Source organism: Sciurus vulgaris, assembly GCF_902686455.1.
Source record: "Sciurus vulgaris genome assembly, chromosome: 12".
In the NCBI taxonomy this organism is placed as follows: domain Eukaryota; kingdom Metazoa; phylum Chordata; class Mammalia; order Rodentia; family Sciuridae; genus Sciurus; species Sciurus vulgaris.
Genome location: NC_136473.1, coordinates 72,954,894 through 72,970,148, shown reverse-complemented (window position 1 = coordinate 72,970,148; position 15,255 = coordinate 72,954,894). Strand labels below are relative to the sequence as shown.

General features: G+C 39.0%; 1 protein-coding gene across 2 annotated transcripts in view; it reads left to right on the top strand.

Annotated features, from left to right (window-relative positions):
* TRAF5 (TNF receptor associated factor 5) overlaps positions 1-14,671 on the top strand; it is a 48,129-nt gene extending 33,458 nt beyond the window's left edge. For both annotated transcript variants that reach the window (XM_079107612.1, XM_079107611.1), the window contains exons 5-11: positions 3,579-3,743; positions 4,337-4,414; positions 4,701-4,775; positions 7,564-7,656; positions 11,119-11,259; positions 12,845-13,013; positions 13,936-14,671. In XM_079107612.1, the coding sequence (XP_078963738.1) occupies positions 3,579-3,743; positions 4,337-4,414; positions 4,701-4,775; positions 7,564-7,656; positions 11,119-11,259; positions 12,845-13,013; positions 13,936-14,513 (1,299 nt within the window). In that variant the 3' untranslated portion in view covers positions 14,514-14,671. The remainder of the gene's footprint in view (positions 1-3,578; positions 3,744-4,336; positions 4,415-4,700; positions 4,776-7,563; positions 7,657-11,118; positions 11,260-12,844; positions 13,014-13,935) is intronic.
* The last annotated feature ends 584 nt before the right edge of the window (positions 14,672-15,255 follow it).

Below are 15,255 nucleotides of genomic sequence, written 5' to 3'. Positions count from 1 at the left end.
CCGTGGATGCCACAGTACCTGGGTCAGCATGGGAGAGGAATTCACTGGCTTAGCCTCAGAGGATTCCCAGCTACTAATACAGCCAGTGGCAGTGCTGCAGATGCCAAGAAGTGAGGTGTAGATGAAGGACACGGAGTGCGTGCTATACATAGTAGACCCTAAGTGGTGGGTGAGGGATCATTGAGCCAAAAAAGAGGTTACTGGATATGCCTGGCAAAATGAATACTCAAGCAAGGCTGTGTCGTTTGGGGGTAACTATGAAGGAGTTGGAGTCCCTAAGGTAAGAGCCAGGCCTGACTGCAGAAAAACGTGATTGAGAGCATCCCTCCCCAAAAGCATCTGCTGTGTGGCGTTGTGAGTGGGCTCTGATCTGCCGAGTTATTTACTAAAGCAGATCACACAGACCAGAAGGAAGTAGTATGTGGTTTAAAGGTAAAGTATTGCTATGAGATGCAAACCAGCAGGTATAGGGGAAGTGTAGGTGAAGGAATTTGAATTCCTTTCATCCAGCAGGTGAAGGATGTTAATGGGAAGCTGGAAATGGGGCCCTACTAGGCCCATATCAGATTTGATCACACTGAATGAGGTAGACTCAGGCATCTCCAGCTCCCAGGGAATTGCCTGGAGGCTGCTGAAATTTTTCCCCTTACACCCACACAGTTTGGAACATGTATTTCAGATGATTCAGCCTTTTCTTTATCAAGCCTCCAGATCCCCCAGGCATTGAGGTAATAAATGTGTAAATGATTTCCTTCTTAACCCAGGGAGTGCTTCGGAGGCTCACAGAATATTTTCACTTTCATGTGATGGTCCTTGGCTACTTGCTGTGAATGGTAGGGCCTAGAAGGAGGCCTCAGTTCCAACTTTCTTTTCACTAAGCCTGAATAGAACATGAGGCTCAAATGGACCATCAGAGAGCCATAGTGACCAGGCCACAGGCTACCAGAGAATAGGGACTGGTTTCTTTCCACCTGTTTTTGAACCCCCATCCCCACCCCACCCTGGCCAGGTATGGTAGTGCATGCATGTAATCCCAGCAGCTCAGGAGGCTGAGGCAGGAGAATCAAGAGTTCAAAGTCAACCTAAGCAACTTAGTGAGGCACTAAGCAACTCAGCAAGACCCGATCTCTAAATAAAATATAAAAAAGGACTGGGGATAAGAGAGAGGTCACCCCTGACTACCTCCATCTGGAAATGTCCTTCCCCATCAGACTGCTCTCTCCTGTCTCCTTAATTTCCCTTTATTTCTTGTCTGCTTTTCTCCTTATGTTGTAAGGTGTAGGATCTTACAGGTAGCAGAATTTTGATGACTGTTGACTGGGTGAGTGAGTACTCTCAATGAATTTTGGAAATTTCAGTGTTGATTGTCATTACCATTTGTTTCTTGCTATCAGAACCAAAGAAAAACAGCTATCATATTTATCCTGCTGTCAAAAAACTGCTCTTTTCCTTAAGAGAAGAGTCAACAAACTTCTTCTGCTAAGAGATAGACCGTAAATATTGTGGACTTTTCAGGGTATGTGATCTCTGTTGCAGTTACTCGGCCTTCCCACATTAGAAGCAAGCACCCATAGACAGTATGTGAATGAACAGGCATCCAATAAAACTTTATTTACAAAGATACAAGTGGCTAGGCCAGATCCAGCTAGTTGACCTTAGCTTGCCAACTGTGTTTGAAAAGGATCTTTCAGGGAGACAAGCTCACTAAGATTTTGGTACCTTGTCAGCATCACAATAACTTGCAGTGATCTAATGGTTTTTATTGAGATACACCTGCTTTTTCTTTCCTTCCTTCCTTCTTTCCTTCCTTCATTCATTCATTTTGATTCATTGTACACAAATGGGGTAAAACTTTCATTTCTCTGGTTGTACATGAAGTAGAGTAACACCATTTGCATAATCATACATGTACATAGGGTAATGATGTTTGACTCATTCTATTATCTTTCCTTCCCCCCAACCTCTCCCCACCCCTCATTTTCCTCTATACAATCCATCCTTCCTCCATTCTTGTCTCCCTGCCCCACCCATTATGTATCATCATCCACTTATCAGAGAAATCATTCGGCCTTTGGTTTTTTTGGGAATGACTTATTTCACTTAGCATGATATTCTCCAACTCCATCCATTTACCTGCAAATTCCATAATTTTATTCTTCTGGCTGAATAATATTCCATTGTGTATATATATATACCACAGTTTCTTTATCCATTCATCTATTGAAGGGCATCTCAGTTGGTTCCACAATCTAGCTATTGTGAATTGAGCTGCTATGAACATTGATGTGGCTGTATCTCTGTAGTATGCTGATTTTAAGTCCTTTGAGTATAGGCCGAGGAGTGGGATAGCTGGGTCAAATGGTGGGGCCATTCCAAGTTTTCTAAGGAATCTCCACACTGCTGCACCAGTTTACAACCGTACCAGCAACATATGAGGGTACCTTTTTCCCCACATCCTCACCAACGCCTATTGTTTCTTGTATTCTTGATAATCGCCATTCTAATTGGGGCGAGATGGAATCTTAGGGTAGTTTTGATTTGCATTTCTCTTATTACTGGAGATGTTGAACATTTTTCATATATCTGTTGACTGCTTGTAGATCTTCTTCTGTGAAGTGTCTGCTCATTTCCTTAGCCCATTTATTGATTGGATTATTTGTATTCTTGGTGTAAAGTTTGAGTTTTTTATAGATTCTGGAGATTAGTGCTGTATCTGAAGTTTGTGTGGCAAAGATTTTCTCCCACTCTGTAGGCTCTCTCTTCACATTGTTGATTGTTTCCTTTGCTGAGAAAAAGCTTTTTAGTTTGAATCTTTCCCAATTTTCTCGTGCTTTGGGAGTCATGTTAAGAAGTCTGGTCCTAAGCCAACATGATGAAAACTTGGACCTACTTTTTCTTTTTTTTGGTGCAGAGTCTCTGGTCTAATTCCAAGGTCCTTGAGATACGCCTGCTTTTAAAAATCCAGAACATGAAAAACCCTGGAATGAACAGTCTCATGTCCTTAATCTCTAACACTCTAGTTCCCCCTCTTTTTAACCACTTCTGAAACAGCTTCTTCTTCTTTCCTTTCCCTCTTCTTATTTCTTTTCCTTCCTTCATTGAGTTAGGGGATGATCTTTTCTCCTTCTTTTCCTTCTGTGTCTTTTACCATCTATTATGCAGAAACCAATATGAACCTCTGGGGATGGAGAGCAAACAAAAGAAATAACAATGTCCTCAAAGAACTGGCAAATTAATTGGCAAACCTAAGGAAAATATCTAAGAACTGACCTGAGAAAATGAGCAGATTGCTAGATCACCTAAAACAAACTGGATGAACTTCCCTTCCCTTCTCCTGATTCCTACCAGACAAGGCTAGCTTTCAGAACCTCTCATCTTAGCAGCCCTCTTCAGACCCTGTCCTCAGCAGAGGCAGTAGGGGACCTTAGTGACAGCTGGGGAGAAGTTGCCCCCTCCTGTCCTGTGCCAGCCTTCCTGCCTAGCTGCACCTCCTCTTCTCTTTTCCTCACTGGACCTCCAGCCAGCCCTTCCCATGACCCTGTTGTGCAGCCGCTGCAGCCTGTCCTTACCTCTCACAGGACCACCTTCAGCAGTGCTTGCTTCAAGCTGTGCAGTGTTCTAACAAGAACTGTCGGGAAGCAGTCCTCCGGAAAGACCTGAAGGAGCATTTGAGTGCATACTGCCAGTTTCGAGAGGAAAAATGCCTTTATTGCAAAAAGGATGTAGTAGTGATCAACCTACAGGTAAGAGGCACAGTTGTCTTTATGGGGTGGTCTGAGTGGTCACAGTGAAGCAGGTGGGATACCAGAAGCACATTTCTGCATTTATTTATGTACAGAAACAGGCCTATAGAGTGAGATTATCTGAACTTAAAAAGCTCAATGCGCTCTTGCTGGCAGGACTCTGTTCATTTATCATGGGCAAAAATAGCCCTTGAACACCTACTGTCTGTGAGTGCAGATGAGTGGGTGAGGCCTGGATCACAGGAAGTGACTATAACTGACTATAATGATTCTGTGGTCTAGCTGCAGAAGCCGGATGTAGGCAGAAAGAGACCATGGGTACCGTTCATGTGTGCCAGAGCATCCACACTGGTAATTCTCCAGGCTGCCTTCTTTGAGCCCCAGCCCCTGACCTTCTTTTGGAATAATCAACAAATTTAATTTTTTAATTGAATTTATTTACACCCAGAAAGCAGACTTTTTTGGAACTAGGCCATAACTTCTCATGGAAAGAGAGGCACATGAAATATATCCCCAAAGAGACAAGTATACAATCCCTATGAGGCCATAAGAGAGACCCCTTGACTTTGTTCATTGCACTTTCTCTGTTTCAGAATCATGAGGAAAACCTGTGTCCTGAGTACCCAGTATCTTGCCCCAACAAGTGTTTGCAGATTATTCCAAGAACCAAGGTGACTAAATAGTTCTCTCTGTAGATTCTACGTAAGATAAGTTTTAAGCAATCATTGTGGTGTTTGATAAAATCCCATAGGCAAAGGCCTATGGTAAATGTGTCTCTGTCTTCTCTTCCCTTTGCTCTAAGAATTCTTAGATTTCATCCTAGCTTTTGCCAGCTTCTCTCCTCCCAGTCCCTTCCTTCCTCCCAAACCACCCATAACTCCCTGCTTGCTGCAGTTATGCCAGATAGTCGAAGAATCAGTGGTAAGTTTTTATAGCTGAAGGCTGTCTGTTTCGCAGGTGAATGAACATCTGGCTGTGTGTCCTGAAGCCGAACAAGACTGTCCTTTTAAGCACTATGGCTGTACTGTAAAGGTATGGAACGTCTTCCTGTTTCTTCCTTGCATTCAATTCTGTAATCCACTCAGTGAGTCCATTGTACTCACTGATTTCATCCAGGATGCTTAAGGACATACAATTCTGAGAACTTTGAGATTGTAACTGTATTAGGGTTCTCCAGAGAAACAGAACCTAAAACACACACACACACACACACACACACACACACACACACACACACACACACAGGGTAGAATTTGCTTTAAGGACTTGGATCCTGAAATTGTGGGGGTTAGTGCAATCTGGAAACTCGGGCTGGAATTTCTGTGCTGTGGTCTTTCGAAGCAGCTCTTCGTCTTCAGGAAACTTTATTCTTTGCTTGTAAGGTCTGCAACTGATTGAATGGGACCCAACCACATTTCACATGGGTAATATTCACTTAAGGTCAACTAACTGTGTCAATTACAACTACAAAATACCTTTCCGGCAACACCTAGACTAATTTTGACTAAACAACTAGGCACCATAGCTCAGTCAGGTTGACACATAATATTAACCATCACAGTAATAATTTCTACTTTTGGCTCTACTTCCTCTACCACCTTTCAGAACCTTCCAGAGTTCCATGATTACAAATCCTGTATAGCACCAGTTATTTTGAAGCAAAATGATTTAAAATCATGTTTTAAAATGTATTTTTTATTACTTTAAATATTTATTTATTTACTTTTACTACTTTTTAAATACCTTCGAAACAAATATTTAATAAACTATCATAAATTAAAAATAAAAGAAAATAGAGTCTGATCTCCACTTCTTTTAAGAGATTTCAGATGGATCAAAGTTTTAGACATAGAAATATATCTTGCTCTGTATTATCATTCCATATTTTCTGAAAAATCTAACTCTAAAATAAAGTTTATTTTAAAAATTATAAAAACACCAGAAAAAAAAATGATGAGTGATTTTTTTCTTTCTTTCTTTCTTTTTTTTTTTTTTTTTTTTTTGAGAGGTACTGGGGATTGAACCCAGGAGTAGTCTATGTCTGAGCTACATCCCCAGCCCTTTATACTTTTTATTTTGAGACAGGTTCTTACTAAGTGACTGGGAGTGGAATTACAGATATGCGCCATTGCACCAGGCTGAATTTTTTAATTCCCAAAAATAAAGAAATCCTTTCTTAGATGACTAACACAACACCAGAAGTCATCTTTTGTGTGTGTGTGTGTGTGTGTGTGTGTGTGTGTGTGTGTGTGTAGCACTTAACCACTGAGCCACATCCTCAGTCCTTTTTTATATTTTATTTAGAGACAGGGTCTCGCTTAGTTGCTTAGCATCTCATTAAATTGCTGAGGCTGGCTTTGAACTCAAGATCCTCCTACTTCAGCCTCCTGAGTCACTGGGATTGGAGGTGTTGTACCACTGTGCCCAGCCCAGAAGTCATCATTTTGATAAGTTTAATCACAAATATTTAAAACTTCTGTAGGATTTTTTAAAATACCATAAATAATAAAGTCAAATGGCAAACCACAAATGGGGGGGAATTCCCAACATATGACCAGACCCCTCCAAAAAAATGGAGACTGTTTTCCTTAATACGTGAAGAATTCTTACATATGAATAAATTATTCAACTTAATAGAAAAGTAGGCAAAGGAATAAATGGGCAGTTTCAGAAAAAAATCCTGTTGACTGATAGATATAAGAAGAGGTACTTGATTTCATTCCTATATAATTATGACAAGAAATATAATTTCACCATCAAATTGACAAAGATTAAAACAATTTATAATACATAATTGTTTTGTAATTGACTATATCTATGAAAATTAAAAATGAAGTCATATATTAACCTTGCAATTCTACTACTAGGAATTTATGTCATAAAAATCCTTTCATAATTGTGCAATGATCATACACATATACAAATACACACACATACAATGGTGCATATTGTAGCATTGTTTGTATAGCAATCCCCCCAACAAAACCACCTTTTGAATCCATCACTAAAGTATCAACTATATATTTATTTATACTTTGGAATACTAATCATCTCACAAACAGAATGAGATATAAGTAGAAAAAAGAAACAGCATCTCATTTATGCTATATATAACAAAGAAATAGTTCTCATTTATGTTAAAATGTGTATATGCCTTTGCTGACTCTGGTGAGTTAAACTAGGGAATTGGGTATGAAGATGGAGAGAAGGGGCCTTTGACTTTTCATTCTACATCTTGCTATATTGTTTGACTTAAACACAGATTTATTTTTAAGAACTGAGGAGATGTGGGTGTAATTTAGCAGTAGAGCATGTGATTAGCATGTGCAAAACCCTGAGGTTAATCCCCAGCAAAAAGAAAGTAATAAAATGGTTTGAAGAAATGCATATCATAAAAGTTTTTAAATTATAAATGTTTGCTTAGAATATGTGGGACACCTAAACTTTGCTTTTACTAGTAATGGAAGCAGTTTGCAAATTAATGTTTTAATGATCAGGGGAGAAATAACCATTTCTTCTTGCAAATGTATTCTGTGGTTTTGAAGGCAAGGAAGAAAGTCAGCACAGAATTTTGATAGTGGCCTTATAGATTCTCTGTATAAGTATGTTTAAGATTGCCTCATGGATACTATAGAATGCTAAAGCTGGAAAAGAGAACTGGTGGAGTCAGTTTTCCAGCAACACACCTTAGAGAGGGGTGCATATTTAACCTATTATAGTAAGCAAAGTTGCTAAGCATCTGCATTAGCAAAACATTTCAGTGCTTCCTTATTTTTGGAGCTTTTCAGTCACTGGACGTCTTTTTCTCTTCATATTGAAGGATAAGCGGGGGAACCTGCAGGAGCATGAACATTCAGCCTTGCGGGACCACATGCTGCTGGTTTTAGAAAAGAACTTTCAATTAGAAGAACAGGTAAGTCTTCAAGAATTCACAGATAAAGGGAAAAAGTGGAATTGCTGGGGTTTGCCTGTTTTATATTTCTATTTTTACATTCTTCTCTGTTCAGTGTTAGTTGATTAGAAGTAGATGTTTTTCTATCAGTGATCAGACAGGCTCCTAGGATTATAGAACCTTAGGACTGGAAGGTGTCTTTGAGATCTTTAGGTACAACCCCCTCGTGCAACAGATGATGTAACCGAGCTCAAAGAAATGTTTGTAACTTGTAAGTGGAAGAATTCAATCTCAAGTCCATCTCCTCTGACTTTAAATCCAGTGTGCTTCTTGTACTGTATGGCCTCACCGTAGCCTGTCCACACACCTTTCAGTTCTTAGCTGGCATGCAGTAGGTGTTTGATGTTTTAAAATTAAATCAGTAATATCATAAAACAGAAGTTGACTATCTGTTTGAGGCACTATGGGATTTATAAATTTTGTAGTAAGTCTAAACTTTCTTTGAGAATCTTTGCAAACTGATAAATACATATTTATTTCATATATACACATTAATTTAACTGAGTTGTGATTATCAGTTGAAATTGTAATTGTGAGCGCCTACTGTCATGTCTGGAGCATTCATAGTAGACCTCAATAATTGCTGATTCTAATGAGCATTATCATGAGGTATTTTGTCAGAACATCTTAGACTTTTCAAGTCCACACTGGGAATAAGACTATCCACCTTCAGAGAAGGAGTTGGATTTTATACGGAAGTTTATTTCAGTAGTAAAATATAGATGTCTGATTCCATGTTAAAGTGGGTATGTGAGTTCCAGGGTCATATCCTGGGGAAAATTTAGAAAGACTAATTAAATGGTAACTTTGGTAGGAGGCATGTTGCCTAGTAACTATCTGTAAGCTCTTTCTGTATCAGCTGCCTTATCCATCCATTGTTCATTCAATAGACACCTGTAATACATCAGGTACAGTGTTCAGAGCTAGGAACACTGAGTCAAGGAAGACAAAGCCTCCACCATGAAGAACTCACAGACGTCATGCCTCAAGGGACATGTGATAATTCCATCTGGGTACAAAGGCAACAGGAGAAAACTGTTGAAGTTGGGGAGGGCTTTTCAAGGTCAGATGTCCATGCCACATCTTGAAGGAAAAAAAGATTTACCAGTTACAGTTGTGGAAGGATGACATCCAGAAACAGAGAACTTTTGCCAAGGCACGGAGGCATAGGAGACACTGCTGGTTTAAGGAAGTGCGATTTTAGGGTACAAAGGCTCCTGAGTTTGGGACAGGGAATGACTGGAGACAGATATCTTGGATCCAGATTGTGATGGCCTTCCACATAAGCTAAGAAGTGTTGAACACTGCATTCAAGTCCTGTTTTATTCATGCCTTGTTTCAAAAAGGACTTAAGGTCAAAAGTTTGAACTAATGTTTGTCAGGGAGTTAACGGAGGTTTTTAAATAGGAAAATACTTGGCCATCTAAGATAGCTGATAATAGAATGTCAGTTGATTAAGAGTGAGGGCCCTGGAGCCAGAAGACTGCTCCGAGTGCAGGCAAGCTATTTCACCTCTCTTCCCTTGTCTCCTCATTTGTAAATGGGATTGTGGTGAGAGGAAAATGACATACTATTTAAGCTCTGAGCACAGTGCCTGGTACATAATAAGCATTTCAATGTTGTGTGGAGGAAAGATACTGGAGGTGGTGGAGGTGGTGGTGAAGGCTCCATATCAGTGGGGTGGAGAGGGAGTATGGAGAGACGTTCTGAGGTTGAAAGGGACTACTATAAACTTGGAAAGTGGGGAACTTAGGAATGTTATTAATGAGATGAACACCACAACAACAGGAGCAGATTAGAGGTGAGGGCAGGAGAGAGGCATACTAAGTTTGCTTTGCTTCAGGTGGGTAAGTAGCAGTCTGTCCAGGGTCTACAAAGAGGATTCTGAGGCCCCAGGTCAAGTGTTTGTTATGACAGTTTGAGCATTTATTCACTAGACATGTATTCAGTGCCCTCTGGTACCAAGCACTGAACTAGGCCCTGGTTTGAAAAAATTAGTGGAGAAACAATTTAGTGGAGTAAAAGAACCAAAACAACAACAAAAGCAAGTTATAAGAGTGGCAAGGATAAGTTATACACAGCAGTGTAGACAGGGTACGGTGGAAGTGGAGAGGTGGTCTGAGTAGATAGTATTGGTCAGGAAATATTTCTGAGAAGACGAACGTACCCTTGCATGGAAGCTTAAAAAGCAGTAGCTTCTAGATAAATACGGAAGTGTTTGAGTGAGCAAGGCCTGATGGGAACTAGGAGTTGTGTAATGTTACTGGGCAAGGTGAACATGGGTTATGAATGGGCATGAGCCCAAGAGGGTAGCCAGGGGCAGATCAAGTAGGGCCCAGTTAGGCCTGAAAAAGAAAACCACACATTTAAGTGGGGAGGCATGAGACCAGATTTGTCTTTTAATATTATTCTGGTCACAGTATGGAGTATGAATTGATTAAAGATAAGGAGAGCATTCATGCATTCATTTATTAAACAAATATTTATCAAACACCTACTGGGGGTGTAAGATACCCATTCAGTTGCTGGAGTTACAGTGGACTCTGAAATCCACATCAGTCCAGTTCCCACAGAACTTAACCTGGTGTACATCAAGGTAGAATGTGTAATAAAGGCCCAGTTAGGAAGCTATTTGTCACAACCCAGGTGAGAAATAATGAAGGTTGAAACTAGAACTAACATGAAATGAGAGGAAGTGAGAAATGGATTTAAGAGCTTTATTGTTTGTAGTATTGTGTTTGAAGAATTAAAAGTTGGCAAGCATTGCAGATTGAATGGATGTGGGGATAAGAGAAGAGTTGTCTAGGATTGCTCTTAAGTTTCTGGTTGTTTCCCTCAAATAGATTACAAATTCTAAGTAAACAGGCTACTCATTTGTTTTGCCTACTACTTCATAGTTCATATGCTGGACAGGTTACTTAAACCCTCTTCTTCTGTTTTATCATTTGAAAAAAATGGAACTGACATTCACACCTTAACTATTAGGATTCTTTGAAGATTAAAAAGCTAAGGAATATAAGGGTATGATAGGAATTGAGAAATTGGGAAGAAAATGCTCTAAACATTACTAAAATACAGTAAAAATTACTTTAAAAATCATGTGCATATAATATATAATATAGGATGGTGATCAGTACTCTGGTTGTTTCATAAGAATGTACTTGAATGGATGAAGTAAACCAGTTCAGTAAATTCAACTAAATGATGTCATTGTTATTAGATGAACCAACATAGGAGGTTAAGTATAGAGCAGGCTGATGAGAATGTCTGTGGATCTGATTTTTAGAAACCACATGCAAATGTTTTCCTAGAATTATGTATGTTTTTCCTAAAGACACATTTTTAGCTGCAAGTATTGTTTTAACTTGAATGCATACATTTTAATGACCTCATTTTTTTTCTCACTCACATTCCTGTTACTAGATTTCTGACTTATATAAGAGCCTAGAACAAAAAGAAAGTAAAATCCAGAAGCTAGCAGAAACTGTAAAGAAATTTGAAAAGGAGTTCAAGCAGTTTTCACAGTTGTTTGGCAAAAATGGAAGCTTCCTCTCAAATATCCAGGTGAGAAATGGCCTTTCTGCTCAGTGCCAAGATCTGGCTTTCAGTTGGCAGTGAGGGTTTTGTCTTTAGCTTTTAAAGTGGAAATAATTTTAGATATATACATAAACAACAAGAATAAGATGATGCAAAGAACATGTCCTCTGCCCAGATTCACCCATTGTCAAGGTCTGTCCCATTTGCTTCATTTGCACCCCTCCCCTACTAGAGAGAGAGAGATTGATTGTGCATGTGCGTTAGCGCATGCCCATTTGTTCTTTCTGAACCATTTGATAATGCACTACAAATATTTCAAACTTTTACCTCTACATACTTCAGTATTTATTTCCTAATAAAGATCATTTCTTTCATAACCCTGTCACATGTAGCAATGTCAAAAAACTTAATACTTACCTAATACTTTCATATAACTTATGGCAATCAGGGTTTTAATTAGTGTTAGGTGAGTATTATTTTATTTCAGATTCATTGAGAGCATCTGTACTTCTGCATTTGGTAGTGAAACTGTTCCCTTGGAGAGAAAATGCTTTAGGCATCAGTAAAATATAGAAAAAACTTACTTTGTAAACCATGAATGTTAAATAATCCTAAGTGGATTCCTAATGAATAATGTCTTCATCATGATTATAAAGTTCATAGTGAAAATTTTCAAGACGTATAGATATATTTAAAATTGGATTTATCCCAGAAAACCTAGAAATCTAGGCCATATAATTTCCATATTTGGTCAGCATATGTAATTTCTGTGTGTGTATGTGTGTACATGTATACAAACATTTATGTATGTTTATGTGTGTGTAAATACAGTGTCCATAAAAAAAGTAACCCGTTATACGTTACTTTCTCAATTCTGGTGTTTTTTTGTTGTTGTTGTTTTGTTTTGTTTTGTTTTAATTTACTTTAATTGTAAACAAATGGGATACATGTTGTTTCTGTTTGTACATGGGGTAACAGCATGCCATTTGCGTAGTCATACATTTACATAGGGTAATGATGTTTGATTCATTCTGTTATTTTTTCCTTCCCCCCAACTCCTCCCACCCCTTTTGGTGTTTTTATAATACAAACACCAGTTAGAATGCAGGAACCCAGGACGAGGTAATTTTATTTAATCTCTTTTACCTAAGAGAGCAGTCAAACATTTAGGCCTATTCAGGCCTTCAGTTCCACTGCAGTGCTCAGGTCAGAGTAGGTGGGCTTGTTTGCAGGTACCCTCTGCCTTCTAGCAGAGGAGGAGTGAATCTGGAGAGTAGATTCTAAGAGAAGGAAGTGATAAGGCAAGAGGAGAGACAACCAGAGAAAGACATATAAAGATAGGTTAAAGAAACAAGCACAGAAAAACTGAAGGAGGAGTAAATCTTAAGAAAGGTTCAAAGATTTGGAACAGGAGTTGGGTAAGAGAGGAGGAGGAAGATAATTAGTAGCTCGTCTCTCTGCAGTCCTCATTGAATTTTCTCTTCTGGATTGTATATTTTTGTTTCAGTAATTGATTAAATGTGAAATGTTTGAGTTGAAAAATTTTAATCTCAACAAATTACTAACATACTTAAAAATCATTTTAACGTTATGATCCATTTTCTGCTGAAAGGTTCTTGCCAGTCACATTGACAAGTCTGCTTGGCTAGAAGCTCAAGTGCGTCAGTTACTACAAATGGTAAACCAGCAACAAAATAAATATGACCTGAGGCCTCTGGTGGAAGCGATTGATACAGTGAAACAGAAAATTACCCTATTAGAAACCAATGATCAAAGATTAGGTATGTCTAACATTTTACTTCTCTTTTGGTGACTCATTTATCGGCATGTATTCAAGACACAAGCAAACATCTTGTCGGATAATCTCATCTCTCCAGGATAAACAATGGCTGAGTTTGTTATTTGTGAAAAAGCAGTGTGAGATTCTGGCTGCTCAGGCAAAAATGAGGGAGGCCTAACTGGGGAGTGGAAACAAGGAGTAGAAATGAGCCAGGAAATTCCAAGAACAGGAGTGGTGATTTTTTTAAGGAGAGTGGAAAATAAGAAGGCTAAGGGAGAGATGTGATAGGATGATTTTTAGATGTTAAAAAAGCAAGAGGGTTTGGCTATTTAAGAGTTCTGATTAGAAAAGTGTGGGGCTCACCATGCCAATTCATGCTAGGCAAATGCTGTGTTTGCTCTACTCTTTGGCAAGCCTCTTAAAGAGTACACATTCCCAGCCAGGCATGCACGCCTGAAATCTCAGTGACTCAAGAAGGATGAGGCAGGAGGATTGTGAGTTCAAAGCCAGCCTCAGCAACATAGCCAGGACTAAACAACTTAGCAAGACCCCTTCTTAAAGTTAAAAAAAATTAAAAAGAACTGCAAATGTGGGTCAGTGATTAAGCACCCTTGGGTTCAGTCCCCAGATCCCTACTGCAAAAAAAAAAAAAAAAAAAAAAAGAGTACACATTCCTGTTTTTTTGTTGTTGTTGTTGTTGTTGCTGGTTTTTTTTTTTTTTTTTTTTTGGTGTCATTTTGCAAAGACTTAATATTCACTGAGTTAATATTATTAATATAAGTGGCTCATTTATGGACATTGAATTCAGTCCATTTTTAGGAGTCAGAATTTTATTGTTTCTCTTCAGGTAACAAAATTCCATTTTGGGGAAATTTTAAAGAAACTTCTCAGGCCATGGAATCTTTTTGTCTGTTCCTTTGCAGTTGTTTTAGAAGGGGAGACTAACAAACATGATGCACACATTAATATTCACAAAGCACAGCTGAATAAAAATGAAGAGCGATTTAAACTGCTGGAGGGTGCCTGCTATAATGGAAAGCTCATTTGGAAAGTGACAGATTACAAGATGAAGAAGAGGGAAGCAATGGACGGACACATAGTGTCTATCTTCAGCCAGCCCTTCTATACCAGCCGCTGTGGTTACCGGCTCTGTGCTAGAGCATACCTGAACGGGGATGGGTCCGGGAAGGGAACCCACCTGTCCCTGTACTTTGTGGTGATGCGAGGAGAGTTTGACTCACTGTTGCAGTGGCCATTTAAGCAGAGGGTTACTCTGATGCTTCTGGACCAGAGTGGCAAAAAGAACCACATAATGGAGACCTTCAAAGCTGACCCCAATAGCAGCAGCTTTAAAAGACCTGACGGGGAGATGAACATTGCATCTGGCTGTCCCCGCTTTGTGGCTCATTCCACTTTGGAGAATGCCAAGAACACCTACATTAAAGATGACACCCTGTTCTTGAAAGTAGCTGTGGATTTAACTGACCTGGAGGATCTCTAGTTCACTGTTCCCGGGGTGACAGGAAAACTTCCTGGGTTCTGAAGCACGGTTCAGTTGATTATCATATTGATCTGGATTTTGACTCGGTGTATTTGGCTTTTTGCCTTTAATGTTTAAAGTCAGTTCAAAACATGAAAATGCTGTCTTTTTGTATTCTACTCTGGTGCAGTTTGTAATTTAAAACTCTTAGAATGTCCTATTTATATTTTTCTATCTCATGAAAGATGGTAAGTTTCTTGAAAACCAGGTCTAGGGCTTATCTCTTTTGCTGATGCTTAGTGAGGTGTCTCAGACTACAGTATTGAATGTGACTGAGGACACAGAAATATCAGAATTCCCAGTTGAAAAATATTTCGGTATTTGTTGTTTGGACTGTTGATTCTATATCTTACATTAAGACTGCAAAAGCCATCTTTTCAAAGGTACTGTTCCAGTTAAGCAGTGGGTGATGTGATTACAAGCCAATATAATATGCCCAGTTTGGACCACATTTTTTCATTTAAATACTAAATTTGGGGGAATTACTGTACTCTAAATGTTTTCATGAAATTCACCAGAAGTCTGCAAGCACAGTTTTGCAAAATTACATAAGAATTGGTAAATGGCAGAAACATTTTCATTCTCCTTCTTGAAGTAAATCAGAAAGCACTGCATATTGTGTGTGTATGTGTGCATGTGCATGAACATGTATGTATAGAGATATAGCCAGCCAGCTGAAGTTCAGATTTTATTAGGGTCAACC